Raw genomic sequence first — 20,870 nt, 5'->3', positions numbered from 1 at the left:
CTATATCCAAAAGAAATAATTTTTAAAAAAGAGGAAATAGTCCTTTATTCATGAAAATGTTTGTAACATTTTGTGTGTGTGTGTGTGTGTGTGTGTGGTGGCAAAAACCCCTTGGAAACTGAGAGGATGTCCAATAATTTCAGAATGGTTTAATAAATGAAAGCGTTAAGAATGCTACTGTGCTATAAGAAATGAGGTATCAGTGATTTCATAACGGCATGGAAAGACATAAACTTATACAAAATGAAGTAAGCAGAATCAGAAGAGTATACTATATCAAAATTATACAAATAAATAATTTTGAGGATTTCCATAAATTGATGAAGTATGAAATGAGGAGAAACAGGTGAATAATTATTCAATTACAGCAACACTGCAAAAAAGAAATTACAAATTATTATGTAAGACTGGGTCAGTACAACAGCCATCCAAGATTCCTGAGGACCAATGAAGAAACATGTTACCCTTTACAGAGAGGTGAGGGATTTTGGGTATAGAATCACACATACACACACACGTGTGTGTGTGTGTGTTGCATGTGTATACACATATATACACAAATGCACATGAATATGTAACTACACATCTAAGTACATACATGCAGATTTATTTATATGTATGTAACTACAGAGAGAATTTATTTTTTAACTATGCATATTTTCTAAGAGAAGTTCCCCCCCCCTTTTCCCCAGTGGGATGCAGGATAAAAAAATAGGTTTCTGTTAATTTAAGAAAAAATAGAAAGGTTGAGGAACAATGTTACAGATTCAGCTTTCAGATGAGATTACTTTATTATTACTTAATTGTTTTATTTTGTTACAAGAGTCTTTTCAAGAACTGGGAAATAATCTATAAATATTTATAATGTAAAAACAAAACAAAACAGTAATCCTTTTAAAAGACAGCACAGTTCAATTCTATAAATGTTCATTATAAATCTACTTTGTTCAAAGCACTTTGTAAATTTTCTGGATTGAGACTAAAATTAAAACCAACAACTTTTTACCTTAAGGAGCTTACACTCTATAAAGATGGAAAAGAGTATCAGAATAAGATGTATCAGAGCAAATAAGTATTTTGTTAAAGTTTATTTTTTATTTTTATCAGAATGTGATCCTGGCATTTCTAGTTATGCCTGGAATTCTATTCTTCATTTTTGTATTGTTTATAATCTCCACTATAAGGATACACATTCTTTGATGGCAGGGACTCTTTCAGTTTTGTCTTCATATACCCAGGATCCACTGACTGACACTAGATATTTACTAACATTTCATTGCTTGTTTGTTAGGGATATTACGTTTATGATGCAGAATCATTGGGAAAAAACAAGCAAAACAATATTCATATTTATCCTCACTTTTTTCTGCTTCCCCATATGAAGCCTTTATTCTAGCCAAATTGTCTGCTCATAATTCCTCAAACAATGCATTCTCATCTCTTCTCATTTTCCCTCTCTTTCTGCAATGCCTGAACATCAAACATTTATACTCATCTTCATTAGAGGAAAGATCAGAGTAGCCACAGAACAGGTGTGACAAAATGCATCTTGGGAAACATCATTTAGCTCAGCCCATCACATCCATACTCTCTCATCTTGTGATGCTTACATTCTATTGTAAGAGCTCATGCTGTTGACCTTTGACATCCCAATTTCCATTACACCCCTTACCCACCTTCTTTTCTGATAATTTAAATCTTTATATTACTTCTTACAGGTAGGTTATTGTTGGAAACATGCTGTTGACATTCTTCAACTGTCAAGTTTCCCTCCATTGCTTTCTGGATCTTGTGTAACTGTTTTCTTTCTTTCTTTCTTTCTTTCTTTCTTTCTTTCTTTCTTTCTTTCTTTCTTTCTTTCTTTCTTTCTTTCTTTCTTTCTGTCCTTCCTTCCTTCCTTCCTTCCTTCCTTCCTTCCTTCCTTCCTTCCTTCCTTCCTTCCTTCCTTCCTTTCATTTTTACAAGGTAGTGGGGCTTAAGTGACTTGCCCAAGGTCACACAGCTAGGTAATTATTATGTGTCTGAGCTCAAATTTGAACTCAGATCCTCCTGACTCCAGGGCCTGTGCTCTATCTACTGTGCCACCTAGCTGCTCCGTAGCTATGTTTCTTCACAGAAAGTGGTATGCTGAGATTTATAACCACATTGCTGATATTCTCAGAAAATTTGTGTCAAAAAAAATGGCCTTTTGTGGCAGGGTTGACAGTCATTGAAGTAGCACTCCATAAAGCCCCAAATCCAATCAATATACTCTCCTATTCAGTTCAAAGGAAGATCTATGAAGAGTCCAATATGGAAGAGAGATTCCATGCAGACAGAGATTCTCTAAAAGCTTCATTTAAAAAAACCAAAACAACTAAATACTTTTTCATATTATTGATCTTTAAAGCTACATGTTTTATCTTTTCAACTAGACTGTAAATTCCAAGAGGGCAGGGATTATGTTTATGTATGAGTGTGCCCATGATGCCTGGCAGAGTATCCTCTATAAGAGCGGTGACAAACTTAAGTAGAAATGGGCGTCACTAAATGGTACTTAAGGATCCTTAGGCATGCATTTTTGAATTAGAAAAGCACATATTAACATTAAATTTGTTTTATTGTATTTTTATTTATTAGTTTAATATTTCCTAATTATATTTTAATTTGGTTCAGGATTTAGGAGGTTGCAATGCTGTATGAGGCCTACTGGCTGCATGCTTGACATGCTTGGATGATCAGTGTCTTCATCTGTAAAATTGAAGGGATTGGATTAGACCCCTGAGGTCCCTTCCAGCTCTAAATTTCTGATTTTATGATGGAAATCTATTGTGTCTTCCTAGCATTTACCTTTTTTAGGAAATGAAACAGGTGACCTTCAATGAAACCACCATCACTGGGCTTTTGGGGAGTATAATCCATAATATTTTACAATAAAATCATTTATTGTAAAAGTTCCTCCTGGCTTTTGGACTGGTATTTATTTCAGTATCTTTATCCATTGGTGAAATGGAAATGGGGAAGGGTTGTTTTTTTTCTTTTGCAAGGCAGTGGGGTTAAGTGGCTTGCCCAAGGCCACACAGCTAGGTAATTATTAAGTGTCTGAGGCTGGATTTGAACTCAGGTCCTCCTGAATCCAGGGCTGGTGTGCCATCCACTTCCACACCTAGCTGCCCCATGGAGAAGGGTTTTAACTGCCATCTGTGGGGTTTTTAACTTTTTATCAGTGGTCAACAGTGGGCCCTCCTGGAACCTACCTGAAGGAGCAGAGGTTTGTTATGGAGAAAATTTCAACCCCAAAGAATCTCCTTGGAGTGCAGGCTAAAATAGAAGAAAGTGATCATATTTAGAGTCATCCAAGACCCCATCCTTAGCCAAAAATGTGGATGACCCTGTGAAAGAAGTGTCACAGATTCCCTGATTTAAATGGTGTTCTAGAGTTTCAAAGCTCAACTAATTCCCCTTGTCCCCTTCTCTTCTACTGGCTTTTCTTACCAGAGTTCCAATACTTGGGAATCTAAAAATCTAACAAACAAATCCACCCCATTGTAAAACAATCTAATTTAAATCAAATTATGAGAAGGTCAAACAAAGGTGTGGGTCATACCCTAGAGTGTGACCTTGATGGGCATTTCAACTAAATTAATTCATTCATATATCCAATATTTTATTAAATGCTTTTTGCTTTTAGGGCAACTAAGTAGGCATTAAAGGCAGGGCTGGGGGCAAGGGGGGTGCAGGTCACTGTAGGACAACAAAGGTGGTTTTATGAAACATCAGTCCATCATAGAATGGAAACTTCTTGAAGGTAAGCACCATTGGGGGAAAATGTGATTCCCAGGCATCAAACGCCATGGGAAAAGCCCTGGATTTGGAATTAAAGGAGCTAGATTTGCATCCTGGCTCTGCTATTTACTCATTGTATGACCTTGGGCTTCCTTCAAGTCCCAGTTAAAAAGCCTGTCTTCTACTAGAAGTTTCTCCCTATTTCCCCCAATTCTGGTGCCTACTTGGTTTTGCTTGCCTTTGAATTATCCTATCTAGATCTTATTTGTACTAAATTGTTTGCATTTTGCCTCCCAGATTAGATGCTGAAGTCCCTGAGGGCAGGGACTGCCTTTAATCTTTCTTTATTATCTCCAATTGCTTACATAGTAGGTGCTTTGTTAACTAGCTGAAGTTGACACTATTTCCAGAACTTGGTTTTTTCCATTCTGTAAAATGGGGGTTTGAAATAGATGGTCTCTAAAATCCCTCCCAGCTATAAATCAATAATCCTAAAATAGACTAGTGCCCCTGGAAAATACCCAGTTCCTATTTAGTGGCACAGGGTTGGACCTGAAATCAGGAAAACCTGAGTTCAAATCCATCTTCAGATACTAACTGACCCAGCCTATAACACTGGTCAAGTCACTTAATCTCCTCTTGCCTCAGCTTCCTCAACTAATGATATCAGCTATTTACTGACCCTGTCTACAACCTTAGTCAAGTCTTTCAATCTCCAGTTGCCTCAGTTTCCCCAACTAATGATAGCAGATATTTACTGGCCCAGCCTATAACCCTGATCAAGTCACTTAATCTCCTCTTGCCTCAGTTTCCCCAACTAATGATAGCAGATATTTACTGGCTCAGCCTATAACCCTGGTCAAGTCAGTTAATCTCCCTTTGCCTCAGTTTGCCCAACTAATAATAGTAGATATTTACTGGTCCAGTCCTGGTCAGGTCACTTAATCTCCTCCAGCCTCAGTTTCCCCAACTAATGATAGCAGATATTTACTGACCCAGCCTATAACCCTCTCCTCTCAGTTTCCTCAATGAATAATTTACTTCCCCCCCAGCCAAAACCTGATCAAGTCACAATACAGTTTCCCCAACTCATAAAAACAGACATTGACTGGCCCAGCCTATAACCCTGATCAAGTCACTCAGTCTCCACTTGCCTGGGTTTCCTCCACTCATAATAGCATCTACCTCCCAAAGCTGCTGTGAGGATAAATATTTGTAAAGTGCTTACAATAGGGCCTGCTGGGGATATGGGCCCAGATTAATAACTGCTCCCTTCCCCTTATTGCCAGCTTCCTTTAAGGCTGACAATAAATATACAGGATCTGGAAACCAAACAAAGGATATGAACTGGCAGCTTATTCGGGCTCTGAGAGGGATGGGTTCTCTAGGTAAATTAGTCAGAGATGATGCTTGAAGTCACTTTTTTCATTTTTTTGGTTTTTGCAGGACATTGAGGTTAAGTGACTTGCCCAAGGTCACACAACTGGGTCATCATTAAGTGTCACATTTGAACCCAGGTCCTCCTGACTCCACAGCTGGCGCTCTTTCCTGAAGTCACTTCTAAGGGAAAGAAAGGAGGCAGTTTGGTGTCCCTGAGGCCAGTCGGAGCAGTCTGGTGGAGGAGCTCGGCTTCACTTGGGAGAGGTGCCACCGGGCATCTCTGCCCAGTCCCAGGGCAGGGGGTGGTGGTGCAGGAATGCACAAATCTGCTTCCATCTTTTTCCATCACCTAAGATTCCAAATGATTGGAAGCGACCTTAGGGGTCCTCTAGTCCCCCTTAATCGCTGCGACCCCCCCCCCCGGTTTCTTGGCTGCTGTTTCCCCCTCCCCCCTTTTTAGCCCCCCCCATTCATGTGCTTGCACCCCCACTCTCCTGCATTTCTAACCGGGTTCCAGAGAACGGGAGGGACTCGGCCAAGGTCAGCGGGTGAGACCAGGTGGAGCAGGCTCTAACAAGTCCCGTCCCCGGACTGCAGGTCTCCTCCTGAATCTCCTCCCCCTGCCCCCGCCTCAGGTCGCTGCCAGCTTCACCAGGCGAAGGAGGCGCCGGCGCTCTGCCAACAGCCCCGCTCTTCTCCTGCAACCAAAGTTTCCCTTCCAAGTTGGTTTCCCTGCCTTCTAGGGTGGCTCCGGGCATTCCCTGCTCTAGCTGGCAGTTCGGAAGCAGGGCGCCCGTCGTCTCCGCCTGCGTTATTTGGGGAGCTTTGGTTTTCCCTTACAAGTTGAGATCCGGAGGAGAGAGGGGTGGCGGTCACGTTCAAGGGGGGCTCAAAAGCGGGGGGAAGGGGAAAAAGCACCCAGGAAACCGGCAAGGCTTGGAGGAAGGCCTCTGGTCGGGAAAGCCCGCCCTTGGGGGGGGTCCCGCTGCCCGGGCCCGGGCGCCCCTCGCCCCTGACATTGACAAAGAGCCCAAACAAGAGTTGCACGCGCCGGGGTCCACGACGTCGCCCCGGGCCGCGGCGCCTGCCGGGACTCGTAGTCTCCGGGGCCGCCGCGCGCCGGGCCGCCGGGCCGGCGGGGCCCCGGGTGGAACTACAGCTCCCGGCCGGCGCCCCGGCCGGCCGCCCCGGGGGGGAGCCGGGGAAGGCGGCGAGCCCCGGGCGGGCGGGGGAGGCCGCGGGCTGTGGCTGGCACTGCGAGGGGGCGCCGGGCGCCGCGGCTGGCCCCTCCCCGCCGCGCCCCGCTCCCCCCGCCGCCCGCGCTCCCTCGGCCGGGCGCCGCCGCCGCAGCCATGCAGTCCGAGTCGGGGATCGTGCCGGACTTCGAAGTCGGGGAGGACTTCCACGAGGAGCCCAAGACCTACTACGAGCTCAAGAGCCAGCCCCTGAAATGCAGGTGAGCGCGGCGGGGCGCCCCGTGCCCTTGCCCGGGGCCCCCCGCGCCTGGGGGACCCTGCCCGGGGATGCGCGCCTCCCGCTTCTGGGCAGCAGAGCACGCTGCTGTCTAGTCGGGGGTGCCTCCCCCTTTCTCCAGGGAGGAGGCGTAACTGGGGTGCTCGCACCCCTCTTCCCGGAGGAGGAAGCTCTGGCGGACACTGTCTCCCCCTTTTCTCCAGGGAGGAGGCGTAACTGGGGTGCTCGCACCCCTCTTCCCGGAGGAGGAAGCTCTGGCGGACACTGTCTCCCCCTTTTCTCTAGGGAGGAGGCGTAACTGGGGTGCTCGCACCCCTCTTCCCGGAGGAGGGACCTCTGGAGGACACTGTCTCCCCCTTTTCTCTAGGGAAGAGGCATAACTGGGGTGCTCGCACCCCTCTTCCCGGAGGAGGAAGCTCTGGCGGACACTGTCTCCCCCTTTTCTCTAGGGAGGAGGCATAACTGGGGTGCTCGCACCCCTCTTCCCGGAGGAGGAAGCTCTGGCGGACACTGTCTCCCCCTTTTCTCTAGGGAGGAGGCATAACTGGGGTGCTCGCACCCCTCTTCCCGGAGGAGGGACCTCTGGCGGACACTGTCTCCCCCTTTTCTCTAGGGAGGAGGCGTAACTGGGGTGCCTTTCCCTCACTTTGTTGTAGAAAGCATGACTATGGGCGGGGGTGTAGCTGGGAGGTTCGGTCTGGTTGCGTGACCCCTCTTTGGCAGGATGCACGTCTGGGGTATCCCCTTTCCTCGGGGAGGTTTGTTGGCTCACCTTCGCTGAGAGGATGCTTACCTGAAATGCTTCAGATCCCCTCTGGCCACCCCCGGATGTGTAGGCAGAGGTTACATCTGGGGGACACTCGCCCCACCCCTTGGCTGCCTGGCAAAGAGAGCACCCATCCGGGGGGATTCTCTTGCCCTACACTTCTTCCCGTCCTGGGTCCCCTGGGGAGGACACCCCATTCTGCCAGGAGACCCAGCGCCGGCATTGGGGAGGGTGAGAATCTTCGGTGAGATTTTAGGGATTTGCATCCTCCAGTTAATAAGACGTCCAGCCTCAAGACCCCGCCCCCCTCCAGAGTGTAAGTGGGGCCACGGACCCCAAAGTCCAAGAGAGGGAGTGATGGAAGGATCCGAAAGTCTGCTCTCTGAACCGAGCCTACTCTTAGGTTTGGGTGGGAGGGAGGGGTGGCAAGGGGGCGGCCACCAGCTCCTTGCCCGGCAGCCCCCTGGAGTCCTGCCCCTCTGGGAAAACTCGCTCCTGGCAGCCTACAGGTGAGTTTTGCTTCGGCTTTCCTCTTCTCCACCTTTTGAGTAGCAAGATTAACGTGAGATTAGCCAGTTTGGGTCTGAGATCTCCGAGGTGTGTTCCTTCCTCCATTCAGAACTCCCTGGGGACGGCTCATCCTACCTGTCTATGGTTAGGTCCAACCAACATGTGGGAAAAGTGATGTCTTTGGACTTTAAGGGGTCAAAGGTGGGACCCAACTTTGAAGTCTCCTATTTTGTTGTGTTATTTATTTCACCCCCCCCCCCCCCCAAGTGGCAAACTGTTGCCCTGGTGGAATGGGGTTTGGAGCAAGTCTGCAAGGATGATTTCCTTTCCCTTTGGATGGAGAAACCCCCCTCCTCCCCCCTGGCTGTCGCCTTTATAGCCTTTCCCAGTTTTCCTGGACAGAACGAGTGATCATCCTTTTAAATCTGGCATCTTTGCCTTTGATTTGACAGTTCTGATCTGACCTTCCCTTCCCTCCTCCCCTCCCCCTCATTGTTGACAAAGTGGGACTATGGAGGCCAGAAAGGCTGAGCCTGTGCTCTCAATTGTAAGATAAGATGCTATTGAAAATCTTTTAGCTCTTCACTGCTCTCCTTTCTTGCCTTTCCCTTTCTTCAGCTTCCCCCCCCCCCCCAAATAAAACCAAAACCAAACTATTAGTAGGGTCCTATGTGAAACTGGCTGATAATGAAAGGCGGAGGAAGAGGCACGCAGTACTGTGAGCCCGACCTAGCCAGGGACATTGTCTAACCCCTGCCACTTTCTGCTGTGGTATTATTTGGAAGAGGAAGGGGGTTGGGTTGTGTTCTAACGGGGACTGAATTTATTTTTCTGATGGATTTAGCAAGCTTCTGAATCCAAATTGTAGAGGAGAAATCAGTGAGTAGCACAGGGCTGCTGAATCAGTTTGTTTATAAATACTTAAAAAGAAGATTGGAAAGAAATGTCATCTGAGGTTAGTTAGGCATATCAACCCAGCTTTGGGGTGAGCTTAGATGTGTTTGTGTGTGTGTGTGTGTGTGTGTGTGTGTGTGTGTGTGTGTGTGTGTGTTTCCTGTTGGGAAAAGGGATTCAGAATGATGTTCTTTGAAGGGCATTGTTGGGTCATCTCATCTAGAGCTGTTATCTAGCCTTGGATGAAAAGATCAGCAACGTTTGCTCTCTTGGCTGTGATGAAACATGGCCTAAGAGAAGGAAATCATGATGGGGTTCTCTGTAGATGTGGAATCGTGAACAAGTCGATTAACTGGGATTTTATTTCTGATGAGGACAAGTAGATAACATTATGTGAATCTGAAAGCGTAAGGGAAGACCATATCTGGGAAACTGCCAATTCAGTTTAATTTGAGATAGACTTATTGAAGTGGACATGCCAGGCATTGGAGATTTCCCAAAATGGCAACTACCCCTTTCCACAAGTAGCTCACACATTCTACAGAGATGTGTGCACTAGATCTGGGGCCTGCACTTTTTCAGAATCCGATTTCTGAATGTTGGTATCATTTAATTCAGTCCCATAATGGATCAACCAACCAGCTTGCATTCATGGAGAGACCTGTTAAAGACCTTAGCTTAAAAAGGCCAAACTGTCCCACTGTATCCAGGGCCGTCTCCAGTCATCCTCATCCCTGTGGGATGGTTCTGGAGGAGAGGCTGAAGCTGGTGACTTTGCCCAGTCTCCCCTTACTTAACTTCCCCTTCCTTAAATCTAAGTCATGGCATCCTCTCCCTGTTGTTAGAGTCTTCTAGAACAAAGGACAAACAGCAATCTCTGTCCCTAACACTGTACAGCTAGGGGGAGGGGGAGGGTAAAGAGCATCACACATTGAAGTTAAGAAGAAGGAGTTAAGAAGAAGAAAGAGAGGAGGGAAAGAAAGAAAGAGAGAAAGAGAGAAAGGGAGAAAAAGAGAGAGGGAGAAAGAAAAGAGGAAAAAAGAGAGAAAGAAAAAGGAGTGAAAGAGAGCCAAAGGGTAGAGGAATTTGATGAAAAAAGTTGTCACAAAGGTTGTTTCTGGAGCAGACACATGTTTCTGGAAACCAACTAGCAAAATAGAACCTGTGAATAAGTACATTGAAGTTGCCAAAAATCTCCTAGGAGCCTTCCGCAGTTTTGTAATGCATTGTCATCTACATCTGTTGTGTTATTTTATCAGAGCCTTACTTGTTCAAGGTGCTTCCCCCTTCCCTTCTCCCTTTTTTTTGATCTCACTTTACCTAGTACCTCTCTCTCTCTCTCTCTCTCTCTCTCTCTGTCTCTCTCTCTGTCTCTCCTCTTTTCTGTCTCCCTTTTCTTTTTCTTTCTTTTTTGCTGTTTTTTTGTCCTTTTTTCTTTCTCTTTTTCTCTATGCTTTCTCCCTTTTCTTCTCTCTTTTCCCCTTTCTCTCTTTTTCTCTTTCCCTTTTTTCTTTCTCTCTTTTTTCTCCTTTTCTTTTTCTTCCTCTCTCTTTTCCCCCCTCTATTTTTCCTCTCTCTCTCTTTCCCTCCTTCCCTTCTTCTCCTTTTCATCCTCCTTTTCCTTCATCATTCTCTCTTTTTTTAATCAGTCCTTCTTGGGCAAGTCAGGAGAGAGAGCAGAAGCTTAGATTGTTTTAACCTTTCTATCTCTCTTGAAGCTGTAATTTGGACTGGGCTTGGAGGACCTTCCCAGGGCGTTGAGAATTGCCTGCCTCCTAAGGAACATGGCTTTTCTCCAAGGAGGTTTTCTGCCATGCTGACTATCCTGGGGTGGCCATCCCTAGTTCTTTACCTTTTTCCATACTATTACTCCTAAAGTTCCTGTTATTACCAACCTGTTTCCCTACTGTGAGGTTCAGTTTCCCCACTGAGGTCCCAGGGACACCTGACCAGTATGTCTGACTTCCTAGGTTCTATTGAATTTGCTCTGGCACCAGAAAGCCTCGCTATGCTGGAACCCATCTATTTGATGGGTTCTGTGCTTCTAGTCATGTTCAAAATGTCTATTTCATCTGAACTTCTTCCAAGAACTCTATGAGATAGCTAATGAAATATCATTTTATTTTCTCTTTTTTTGGTAACATTTAGAAATATTGGAAAATAGAAATCACATTAAGAATTATCTCTGCTAATTCACAGTCAATGAATAGGTAACTGCAATCTCTGTAGAAATCATGTGCTTTGGAAAATGTGTGTTTATTTGTATTTTGGCTTAAACTCAAGAGCAACTCATTTTTTTTAATAGGGAGATAAATTGTTATTTCAACCCAGGCCTCTTTATATTTAGGAGTGTTAAGTTGTTGGGTTAGATTAATGTAAAATCCATTAAGTCACATTCAACATGCCAAGTCACTGGTTTTGAGTAAAAGGAAGCCAAAAAAAAAAAACCTTATAAAGAAAAGAATTGTTTTCCACTTTGACGTGCCCAAAGAGATGGTTTAAACATTTGTGTGTCCCTGAGAATGAATTCTGAATGGCAGCAGAGGAAAAGTGCTGAATATCAAGAGTAGCCCAGAATTCACACATTTGCAAAGTCAGGGAAATAAATTGGGAACTGGTGAATGAGCTCTAAGCAGCCAAGTCCCTCTGTCTATATGTTTGGGCTTAAAACAACATGGTGAAATGTGATAGCATCCCTCCATTTTTCATAGTTATTTGAATAATCTATATTTCTGATGCTAATTTTTCAAAAGTTAGGGGCTCTGAGTTGTTAATAGACTTTTAAAAATCATTTTTTAAAATGTATATTTTATTTTTTCCAATTACATATAAAGACAGTTTTCAACATTTATCTTTTTATAAACTTTTGAATTCTACTCTCTTCTGCTCCCCATTTTAGCAAGTAATCCAACATAGATATACATGTATAGTCATGTATTTTTATATTTTTAAAGTTAATTTTTCAGAATTGGTTTAATTAACTCTTAACCTTGTAATTTTTTTCTCTTTTATCAAATTCAGGTATTGGTTTATTTTGCTCACTGGTCATCAGAGGTGAGGAAGAGCTAAATTTGTTTTATTTGCATAGTAACCTTTCCTAAGCTTGATATAAGCAGCATGGTTCAATGGCAAAGTCCTGAATTTGGATACTAGGTGAACTTGGGCAAATCATTGTCTCAGGGGAGAGAGATGGAACTAGGAGAGGCTGACTAGGGCTTTGCCACAAGGTACTAACAGCGACTTGCAGTCCTTCAGTAGTGTAGAAACAATTTAGCAAAGTATCTCGTTAGCAAAAATAATTTGTTAAAATGGGAAGTTGCCAGATGTGGCTCTTCCTCTGAAGGCTGTACCTTTGGTGAAGTTTTTTTCCCCATCAAACCAGCCCTCTTGGCTGCCTCAGCATCATTTCTTTGTTCATTGTGTTGTTTGACTGGAGCAACAAACTCTCTAGTTATGGCTCTGTGAGGGGCATGTCCTAGGATGCTTTCAGGCAGTGGCATAATGGATAGTGAACTGGCCCTGGAATCAGAAAGACCTGAATTCCAGTCTAACCTCAATTATCAGCTGTGACCTTGGTCAAGTCACTTAGCTCTCTTTGCCTTAGTTTCCTCAATTGCAACATGGGGAATTTTTATTTATTTTTAAGGCAGCTAGATGGCTCAATGGATAGAACCCCTGATTTAGAGTCAGGAAAATCTGAGTTCAAATTTAGCTTTAGATGCTAACTAGCAGTGTGATCCTGGGCAAGTCAGTTAACCTCTGTCTGCCTCAGTTTCCTCATCTATAAAGATGGAGATGATAATGCTTCAGAACTGTTGTGAGAATTTATATTTATATTATATAAATAAATATAAATTATATTATAACATAAATTATATTATTATTAATATTAATATGTATAAAGTAGTTTAAAATATCAGATGCTACATAATCTCTAATTATTATTATAATATGTGTATGTCTTGTCTTTCCATGTGAAATATAATCTCTTTTATAGTGCTGTTTAGTTTTTGTTTTTGTACTAAAATTCTTAGCATACTGTAGGAGATTAATAAAGGCTTATTGATTAACTTTATTTTGCTATAAATTCATTCAGCAAGTATCTGTTAAGTTCTATTGTATGTCTGCTAAGTGCTGGGAACATACAGATAGGTAGGAAGCTATTCCTGCTCTCCCAGGGCTTATTTTCTAATGGGGGGGCAGTGACCTTGGGCAAGTCACTTCCCCTTTCTTCTCCTCAGTTTCCTTATTGCTAAAATGAGGGGAGTCAGAGCAGATTATATCTTCTTTCATCTCTAAAATTTTGGATTTATCTCTTTTATCATTTTTTACTTTGCATCTCCTTAAAGGATTCAGAGACTTTCCTTGTAGGTCCAGGTCTAATTTAATGATGATCTAATTTAATAATGACTAACAATTATATAATGCTTGCTGTATGACAGACACTATGCTAACTAAGCACTTTCTAATTATTATCTCATTTCATCCAACAATCTTTTGAAATTGGTACTGTTTTTTTAATCACTGTTTTACAAGTGAGGAAACTGAGGTGGTCAACATTTAAATGACTTACCCAAGATCATATAGCTAATAAATATCTGAGATTGGGTTTGAATTCAGGTTTTCCTAACTCTAAGCCTGGCATCCAGTCCACTGTCTAGCTATCCCACATTAGAGAGGAAAATAGGCTTTCTTTCTAATCTAACCTGGGGGTCCAAACACTTCATTTTTTAAAATAAATATAATTGTTTTATAATTTTAAGATAATTTAGAAAATATAATTGTTTTCCTTTGCATAATGCATTTTACTTTAGGTGTTAACAGTTTTCTGATAAGAGGTCACTAGATCTCATTCTACAACCCAAGAGGGTCCATGGCACTGAGGAGGTTAAGAAGCTGGGCACGAATTGGACCTAATATGTCCTATCTCCTCATTAAGAAAAATGTTCTTTTAGAATTGAAATGATTAGGACATCTGCCATGTTATAACCCCTGATATTCTCAATTTCATTATAGAAATTGATTCAATAGTTTGATTATATTAAAAACTTGATTAAATGAGTTCTTGGAGAGTGACTTGGTGCTTTATCTTCTGGGAGATACCTCTTCTCTGGCCTCCTCTTCCCCCTTTCAGATGAGTTATTTATGGACTGTGTTGAGTGGTTTTTATAATTCCCTTTGAGTTACAATGCAGTTTGCTCGGCTGATGTTGGTATCTGTTCCAGTTGTGCAAGAAGTGGAAAATATCCTTTATTTAGAACAGGTCACATGCACTTACAGTCAGAAACAGGACCTCAGTGTAAAAAAATGTATCTTGGGACAAATCAAAGTTGCTTAGCTTCTTCCTCCAACTGCATGGTGGTGACGGCTTCAGAACAGCCTGTTTTTGGAGAACTAGGAAACATCTAAGAAACAACATTTTTCTGATTGGACCCAAGGAAACCAAGAGAGACTTTTTTCAGCCAGTGAAATTGTCCTAAGACCCTAGATGTGGAGCTGGAAGGGACCTCAGACAACATTGAGTCCAACTCACTCATTTTACAGGTTTGGAAACTGAGACCCAACTTACAACAAGCATGAGAGGAAGTATTCAAACCCAAGCCACTTGACTCCAGAGTCTTAGAGTTTGAGCCAAGGGAACCATCAGGATCATGCACTCCAAAATTTCCTATTCCAGATTAGGAAGTGGAGACCCAGAGGGGGGCCCCTTCCTCTGTGTTAGGCATTTATATTACAAGTTAATTATAGGAGTGTTTGATTAAATTTTAAATGTGTGTGCATTGAAGAGGAGAGTTAAGAAGATGCTATGAATAATTTAAATTCAAAAACTACCCACTTTGGGGAAACACATGGAGTTTAAAATAATTTTTTTCCAAGTAATTTAAAGCATCTCATATGGGTTATTATATGGATGTGAAATTACACAACATTTGATTTATTGAGAAAGAAGATGAAAAAGAAATATTAGAGTTCTTCCCAATGGTTCAAAGGAGATACTATTTGTAAATGATCTTGCTTGGCGTACGGTAGGTGGTTAATAAATGCTCATCCTCTCCCCCAGTAGTAACTCAAGTGAGAAAGCTTTTATTAAGCATCTGCTGTGTTCCAAGCCCTGGGGATATAAAGAAAGACAAAATACATAGACAAACAAAAAAACCCTGCAAAAATCACTAAGATTTCTCCATTTTCAGTTGATCAAAGTGCTCTTCAATTAATTACGAACTATAATTCATAATGACAGGAAAAAGAAGGAAACAAACACCTACTATGTGGCAAATGCTTTACATTTATTTATTTCATTTGAGCTTTATCTCAGTACCTCCTCTGAGATTTAGCACGATTTTGCAGGCAGGAACCTGAGACTTTAGAGGTTAAATGACTGCTAGATTTGAACTCAGGTCCTCCTCTTTTTAGAGTCACTGTTCTACTCAATGTCATTTAGCTGCCCTCTTGATGAGTAGGAGAGATAAAGAGATAAACCCTGAGTTTGTTCCATTCCCTGAAATAATCAGGTTTGCCTTTTAAAATTAGCACATTAGATTGTAAGCTCCTTGAGGACAATGATCACTTTTGCCCCCTTTTTTAATCTCCAACCTTTAGCAGTGACTGAAACATAATAGGCATGGAATAAATGTTAATTGATTATCCATAGATTGATCTGAGCCCAAGAAAAAAGCTTGTATTGAGAGGAAGAGAATATAGGCTACTTAGGGGCAGACAAGAAGACCCAGAATCAGGGCATTTTTATCTAGTCTGACTCAGCTCCAAGAAAGAGCCCAAAGGCAACCCTCTACTTTCTGTTTGAAGGTCTGCAGTACAGACCTAACTAAGCACCATCTTGAGAACCTCTTCGACAGTGTGGACCAAGTCATAGTTTCCGAATCTCTTTGACCAACTGTAAATTGTGAAATCTTAGTTATTTTTATTGTTGTTCTTTGTTTTTTCTGTTTTTAGTTCTATTTGTTTTTTGTAGATTTAAAAAATGTATATAAATATTTATTTGTTTACTAATTACATACAATGAGTACTTATTTGATTTCTCTTTTTCCCACTGCTTGGTTTTTTTTTTCTGTTTTGGGTTTTTATTTCTTTCCTTACTTCATCTCTGTTTTCCCATTGTTTGCTGTTTTTTTTGTTTTTCTGTTTTTGGTTTGATTTCTTTACTTATTTTATCTCTCTCTATATATCCCCATTGCTTGTTTTTTTGTTGTTTTCTTTACTTGTTTTCTCTCTCTTTAAATTCCCAGTGCTTAGCAAGTTTCTAGAATCCAAGAGAAACTTAAAAATTTCATTGTGGTTCAACCCTAATCATTAGGAAGTTTGTTCTGATAGAAACTGTCACTTTACAGCTTTCCCTCATTTTTGTAGGACTCTGATCCTGTGAAGCTGATTTAAGATTTTCACCATCCCAAGGTCCTCTTCTCTGGCCATCCTCCAGTTCATGGGCATCCTTTCTAAAATGAGATACTAAGACGTGAACACAATACTCCAGAAGAGAAGTCTTCCCTGGGCAAAGTAGTGAATAAGTATCATTTCATTGAAACAATCCCTGGCCTCCTGGTGCTTCCATTCCCTTGAGATAGGTGTACATGAAAATAGCATTCCCATCATTCCTGAAAACCCTAAGCCTTTTTACTCTACAAATGACCATCTAGCTCTAAGCTGGGCTGTGTTCTTACTTCTCTCCCTATCTCACATTTTTCTCAAGTTTGTCCTTTCTTATATTGAACTAATATCGTTAAATCTGCCTGCTAAGACCAGGTTTAAACCTGTTTTCATTCTTTTAACTTCCTTTTTAGAATTGACCTTAGAACCATTATTTACTACCCTTGAGGTTACAGGAAGAATTTCTTTGAATTCCTGTGTGAGAATCCCCTCCACCAATATAGATTGCATCTTATCTATGACTTAATGAAGAAGAGTTGCCTTAGGCACCTGTAAGTTTAGAGATTTGCTCTGGACTATGCTTTAAAGCATAGCAGACTCTTTTCTTTGCCTCTGGGTCTCCATCACCCACCCCTGCTAACCAGCCAGGCACAGAAACTCCTTTTCTCTTTCTAGCTCCTTTTTCTAAGTAGTCTCCTCCTGTAAAAGCTACAGCTCATTATTTTGCATTGCATTCCATTGCATTTTGTTGTATTTTATGGTATTGTATTGCATTGCATACACTCACACAAGTAAACACCCATGCATAGTATGTGTCTTATGTATGTATGTATGTATCTGAAGATCGATACATATAAACTTGGGTATATATAATTTATTATAGAAATATGTATATATTTAGTTTCATCCCTAGTATGGAATAATTACTTCTGGGAAAAAGAACACATTAGCATGTATTCTAAATACTATATGTAAAGACATGGAGCACCTGCCCTGGAGTCAGGAGGACCTGAATTCAAATTCAGTCTCAAACCTCAAACGTTTACTAGCTGTGTGATCCAGGGCAAGTTCCATAATCTTTTTTTCTTTCTTTTTTAAAAAAAATTTTATTTAAGGCAATGGGGTTAAGTTACTTGCCCAAAGTCACACCGCTAGGCAATTATTTAGTGACTGAGGTCGGATGAAAACTCAGGTCCTCTTGACTCCAGGGCCAGTACTCTATCCACTGTGCCACCTAGCTGCCCCTAAGTTCTGTAAACTTGATTGCCTACAGTAAAAAAATGGAAAAAATAATAGAAAAAATAAAAATAGAAACAGTGGAAAATAATGACAGAGGACAGAGGATATCACTGTTATATTACAAATGAGGAAGCTGAGGCCCAGACATGATTCAGCAAGTTAGCAGCAGAGGCAGAACTTGATCCTTGGTCCTTGGTTCCCCTGGCTGGTCCTCCAATAATTATTCCACCCTTCCATATAATTCTACATACGGGTTAAAAATTAAGCCTAAATATGGCTTAAAAAATAGACTAGAACTCCTGACTCCCAGTCCTGTGTTTTACCCACTAGGTCATGCTTCCTGTCTAAGCGACTAATAAAGGTCAAACTGGGTAGAGAAATTTAAAAAGGAGAACCTTTCCCTCCCACACACCACCTACCCCCAAAACAGACACCAAATATGGCATCCCTCAGACAGTGACATCTTTTTTCTTTAGATGACACAAATAAAAAAAAAAGATCTATACCTTAACATTTCCCATAGCAATTCACTAAACTCTAAACAACTTGATTCTGTCTAAAAAATTATAAATAGGTATTTAGGTAATTCATTTTCTAAAGGTCAATTCCTAGGTGTTAGGCCTATTGTTCCTTTTCCATCAAATTGCCTTTCATTTAATTCATATATTTCTTTATACATACTCTATATTTAACTTGTCCCTCATGTAAGCTCCTTGAAGACAGGGACTATCTTAAGTTTGTCTTTGTATTCCTAGTGTCTGTAATAAGGCAAAATGAATCCTCCTTAGAAGCCAGGAAACCAGGGTTCAAGATCTATCTCTAGCATAGGGTAGCTGTGTGACTCTGGAGAGGTCATTTCTCCTCTCTAGAGGCAACCCACTAAAAGTAAAAATTATGGAATTGTTGCAGTATTCTATCAGATCTCCACTAATTGAAGGAGTTTTCTATTCTGATGAAATCACAGGCTCAGCATCCCTAGTGTGTGTGTCCCAAAATATATATTAATAAGTAAATACTTGTTGATTTTAATATAGTTCAGCATGATTTTTAAATCTTATTTGTTTTTTGGTTTTTGTACAGCTAGGTAATTATTAAGGATGGATTTGAATCAGCATGATTTTTAATAGGACTATTAGTCTTGATAGGTTGACTTTCTAGACAAGCTGCTATGTGACTTCTAGTAGAACTCTGTTTTGGATGCTGATCTTGGTCCACGTCCTAGCCTTTGGTTTAAGGCAGTGATGCTGTTGGACCAATTTCAGTAGTCTAGGCACAATGAGTTTTTGCTCCAAGTAGGGATAGATTGAATTGAGTCATCCACACACTCTTACCCAGTTCCCTTTGTCACCAGTGGCAGCGGCATACATTTAAGAGATGAGATGATGAGGACAGGAGATTGATTCAGGGAAAAGTTTGTGTGTGTGTGTGTGTGTGTGTGTGTGTGTGTGTGTGTGTGTGTGTGTGTATAAAATATGAAACTAAAATGTAGCACCAATTAGAGGAAGACTTGTGGTGAGGAAGAAACTTTTAGCCTGAGTGACTTAGTTTTTTATGTGGAAGTCATATAGAAGTTTAAAAATTGGACAAGGAGGTGGAGAAGGCTCTTAGGAGCAATTCTTGTCAGATTTGGCAGGAAGCATTAGATTTGGGAACCTGATTGATTTGGGAGTCAGAAGACCTGGGTTCTAGTCTTGCCCTCTGTCTCTAGCTAACCAACCCCTCTCTCGCTTGAATTCAAATCACTTGCATGTCCTGGCAACACTTTTCTGATATCATGATTCTCTTTGAGAAACAAACTCACAAACTAACAATCTCTGTGTGACTGGGAAAGTCCAATTTCAGGGACTCAATCTTCTTTGCTATTATATCAGTTACTCGGATAAGATACTGTCTGAGGTCCTTTCACTCTTGAGATTCCCCAGCTCCTGTGACTGTGATGGGGCATCAGGACAAGAGCTATCTCAAGACTGGGTCAGTTTAAAAAAAAAAACCCAAAACTCATGGCATTGCATGAAATCTTATCTGTTTAAAGGATCCTTGGTGATCTTGCTTCCTCTTCTTGTATGCTGTAATTGAAGAAAGCCCGCCGCCTATCTCTGCAGCAGAATGGTTTTTTTTTTTTTTGGTTTTTGCAAGGCAGTGGAGTCAAGTGATTTGCCCAAGGTCACATAGCTAGGTAATTATTAAGTGTCTGATTTGAATTCAGGTCCTCCTGACTCCAGGGCTGGTGTTCTTTCCACTATACCACTCAGTCACCCCCATGGCAGAATTTGTGACCTCAATCAAAGCCCACAAAGGGGCTGACAGTATTTTTCATGTCCATTGACAAATTCTGACCTTTCTCTTGCCATCTAGATGTAATGACATTAAAAAAATAGTTTAGTGTTTCTAAGGAAAGCTGCATGTCATAATCAGCTTTTCCAGATTCTATTTGGATTGTACATTGTAGACTATATACTCCCTGAGGACAGACCTTTTTACTTTTTTTTCCCGGTATTCCCAGAGTATGATCATAATTGCTTACTAAGTGATAAAGTAAATTGAATTTCCGTGAGGGCAGAGACCATTTTCCATTTTGCCTTTGCATTTCCTGTGCTTGCAACCCTAAGTACCTATCGAATTAGAATGCATTTGAACCTGTTCTTGTGTATGGTCATGCTCTAAATTTAGAGCCTCTGTACTGGGATCCATATAAACTTTGCAACTATAGTGCTCCTTGGCAGGAGATAGAAATGTCAGCTATTATTATATTCTTTCAGTCCTAAGCTACCTCCTCAAAGTATTTCGTCCTTAACTGTGTAAATGTTATATCCTTCTCCCTGCCCCCTCCCCAGTAGAAAATAAGCTTCCATTGGGCAGACTAGCTTGCCTTTTGTCTTTTTATCCCTAGTATGCCGAGTTGTGTTTTGTATTAACTGTTTAATAAAAAATATGTGGCAATTAATTAGCTGGAGGACACTTGAAAGCAGAGTTATCCTTTAAGGTCATTACCGTGAGAGTGGGGGTGGGGGTGAGACACTTGTGTTATTGAATCATTCGTTTAGAAATGGAACCATCTAAAATAGCTCTCTGGAACAGGCCCTATAAACCATAAGCAGCTGGCTGGTGGCTATTTACATAGTGAATGTGTACTGAGTACCATTTGAAAGAAACTTAAAGATGGTGCCCAGTGGTTTGTATCAAGTTGAAAATTCAGTCTGTAGACTTTCTGGAACCACAAGTTACATCATCGTGGCCTGGCCATTCCAACCCCTCTTAGGATAGACAAACACTAATAATATTTCATCTAGATAAATGATAATGATGTGATCTGGGAATGTGTTACTAATGATGCCTTGTATTTTGATATGGTAAGTGGGGCACGCAAAGCTTTTCTTTGGGCTAACAAGTGGGCTTGGTCTTGGTGAGGTACCTTTGGTCATACTATCTACGTAGTTGAATGCAAATAACTTCATTG

The 20,870-nt window shown here is 41.6% G+C and overlaps 1 protein-coding gene across 2 annotated transcripts in view; it reads left to right on the top strand.

Moving 5' to 3' along the window:
- Nucleotides 1-6,477: 6,477 nt before the first annotated feature.
- MITF (melanocyte inducing transcription factor) overlaps nucleotides 6,478-20,870 on the top strand; it is a 276,732-nt gene continuing 262,339 nt past the window's right edge. For both annotated transcript variants that reach the window (XM_074198754.1, XM_074198753.1), the window contains exon 1: nucleotides 6,478-6,601. In XM_074198754.1, coding sequence (XP_074054855.1) covers nucleotides 6,498-6,601 — 104 coding nt within the window. In that variant the 5' untranslated portion in view covers nucleotides 6,478-6,497. The remainder of the gene's footprint in view (nucleotides 6,602-20,870) is intronic.

This window comes from Macrotis lagotis, chromosome 8 (assembly GCF_037893015.1).
Source record: "Macrotis lagotis isolate mMagLag1 chromosome 8, bilby.v1.9.chrom.fasta, whole genome shotgun sequence".
NCBI lineage: Eukaryota > Metazoa > Chordata > Mammalia > Peramelemorphia > Peramelidae > Macrotis > Macrotis lagotis.
The sequence above is the reverse complement of the archived record's forward strand: the minus strand, read 5'-3'. Positions and strand labels throughout refer to the sequence as shown.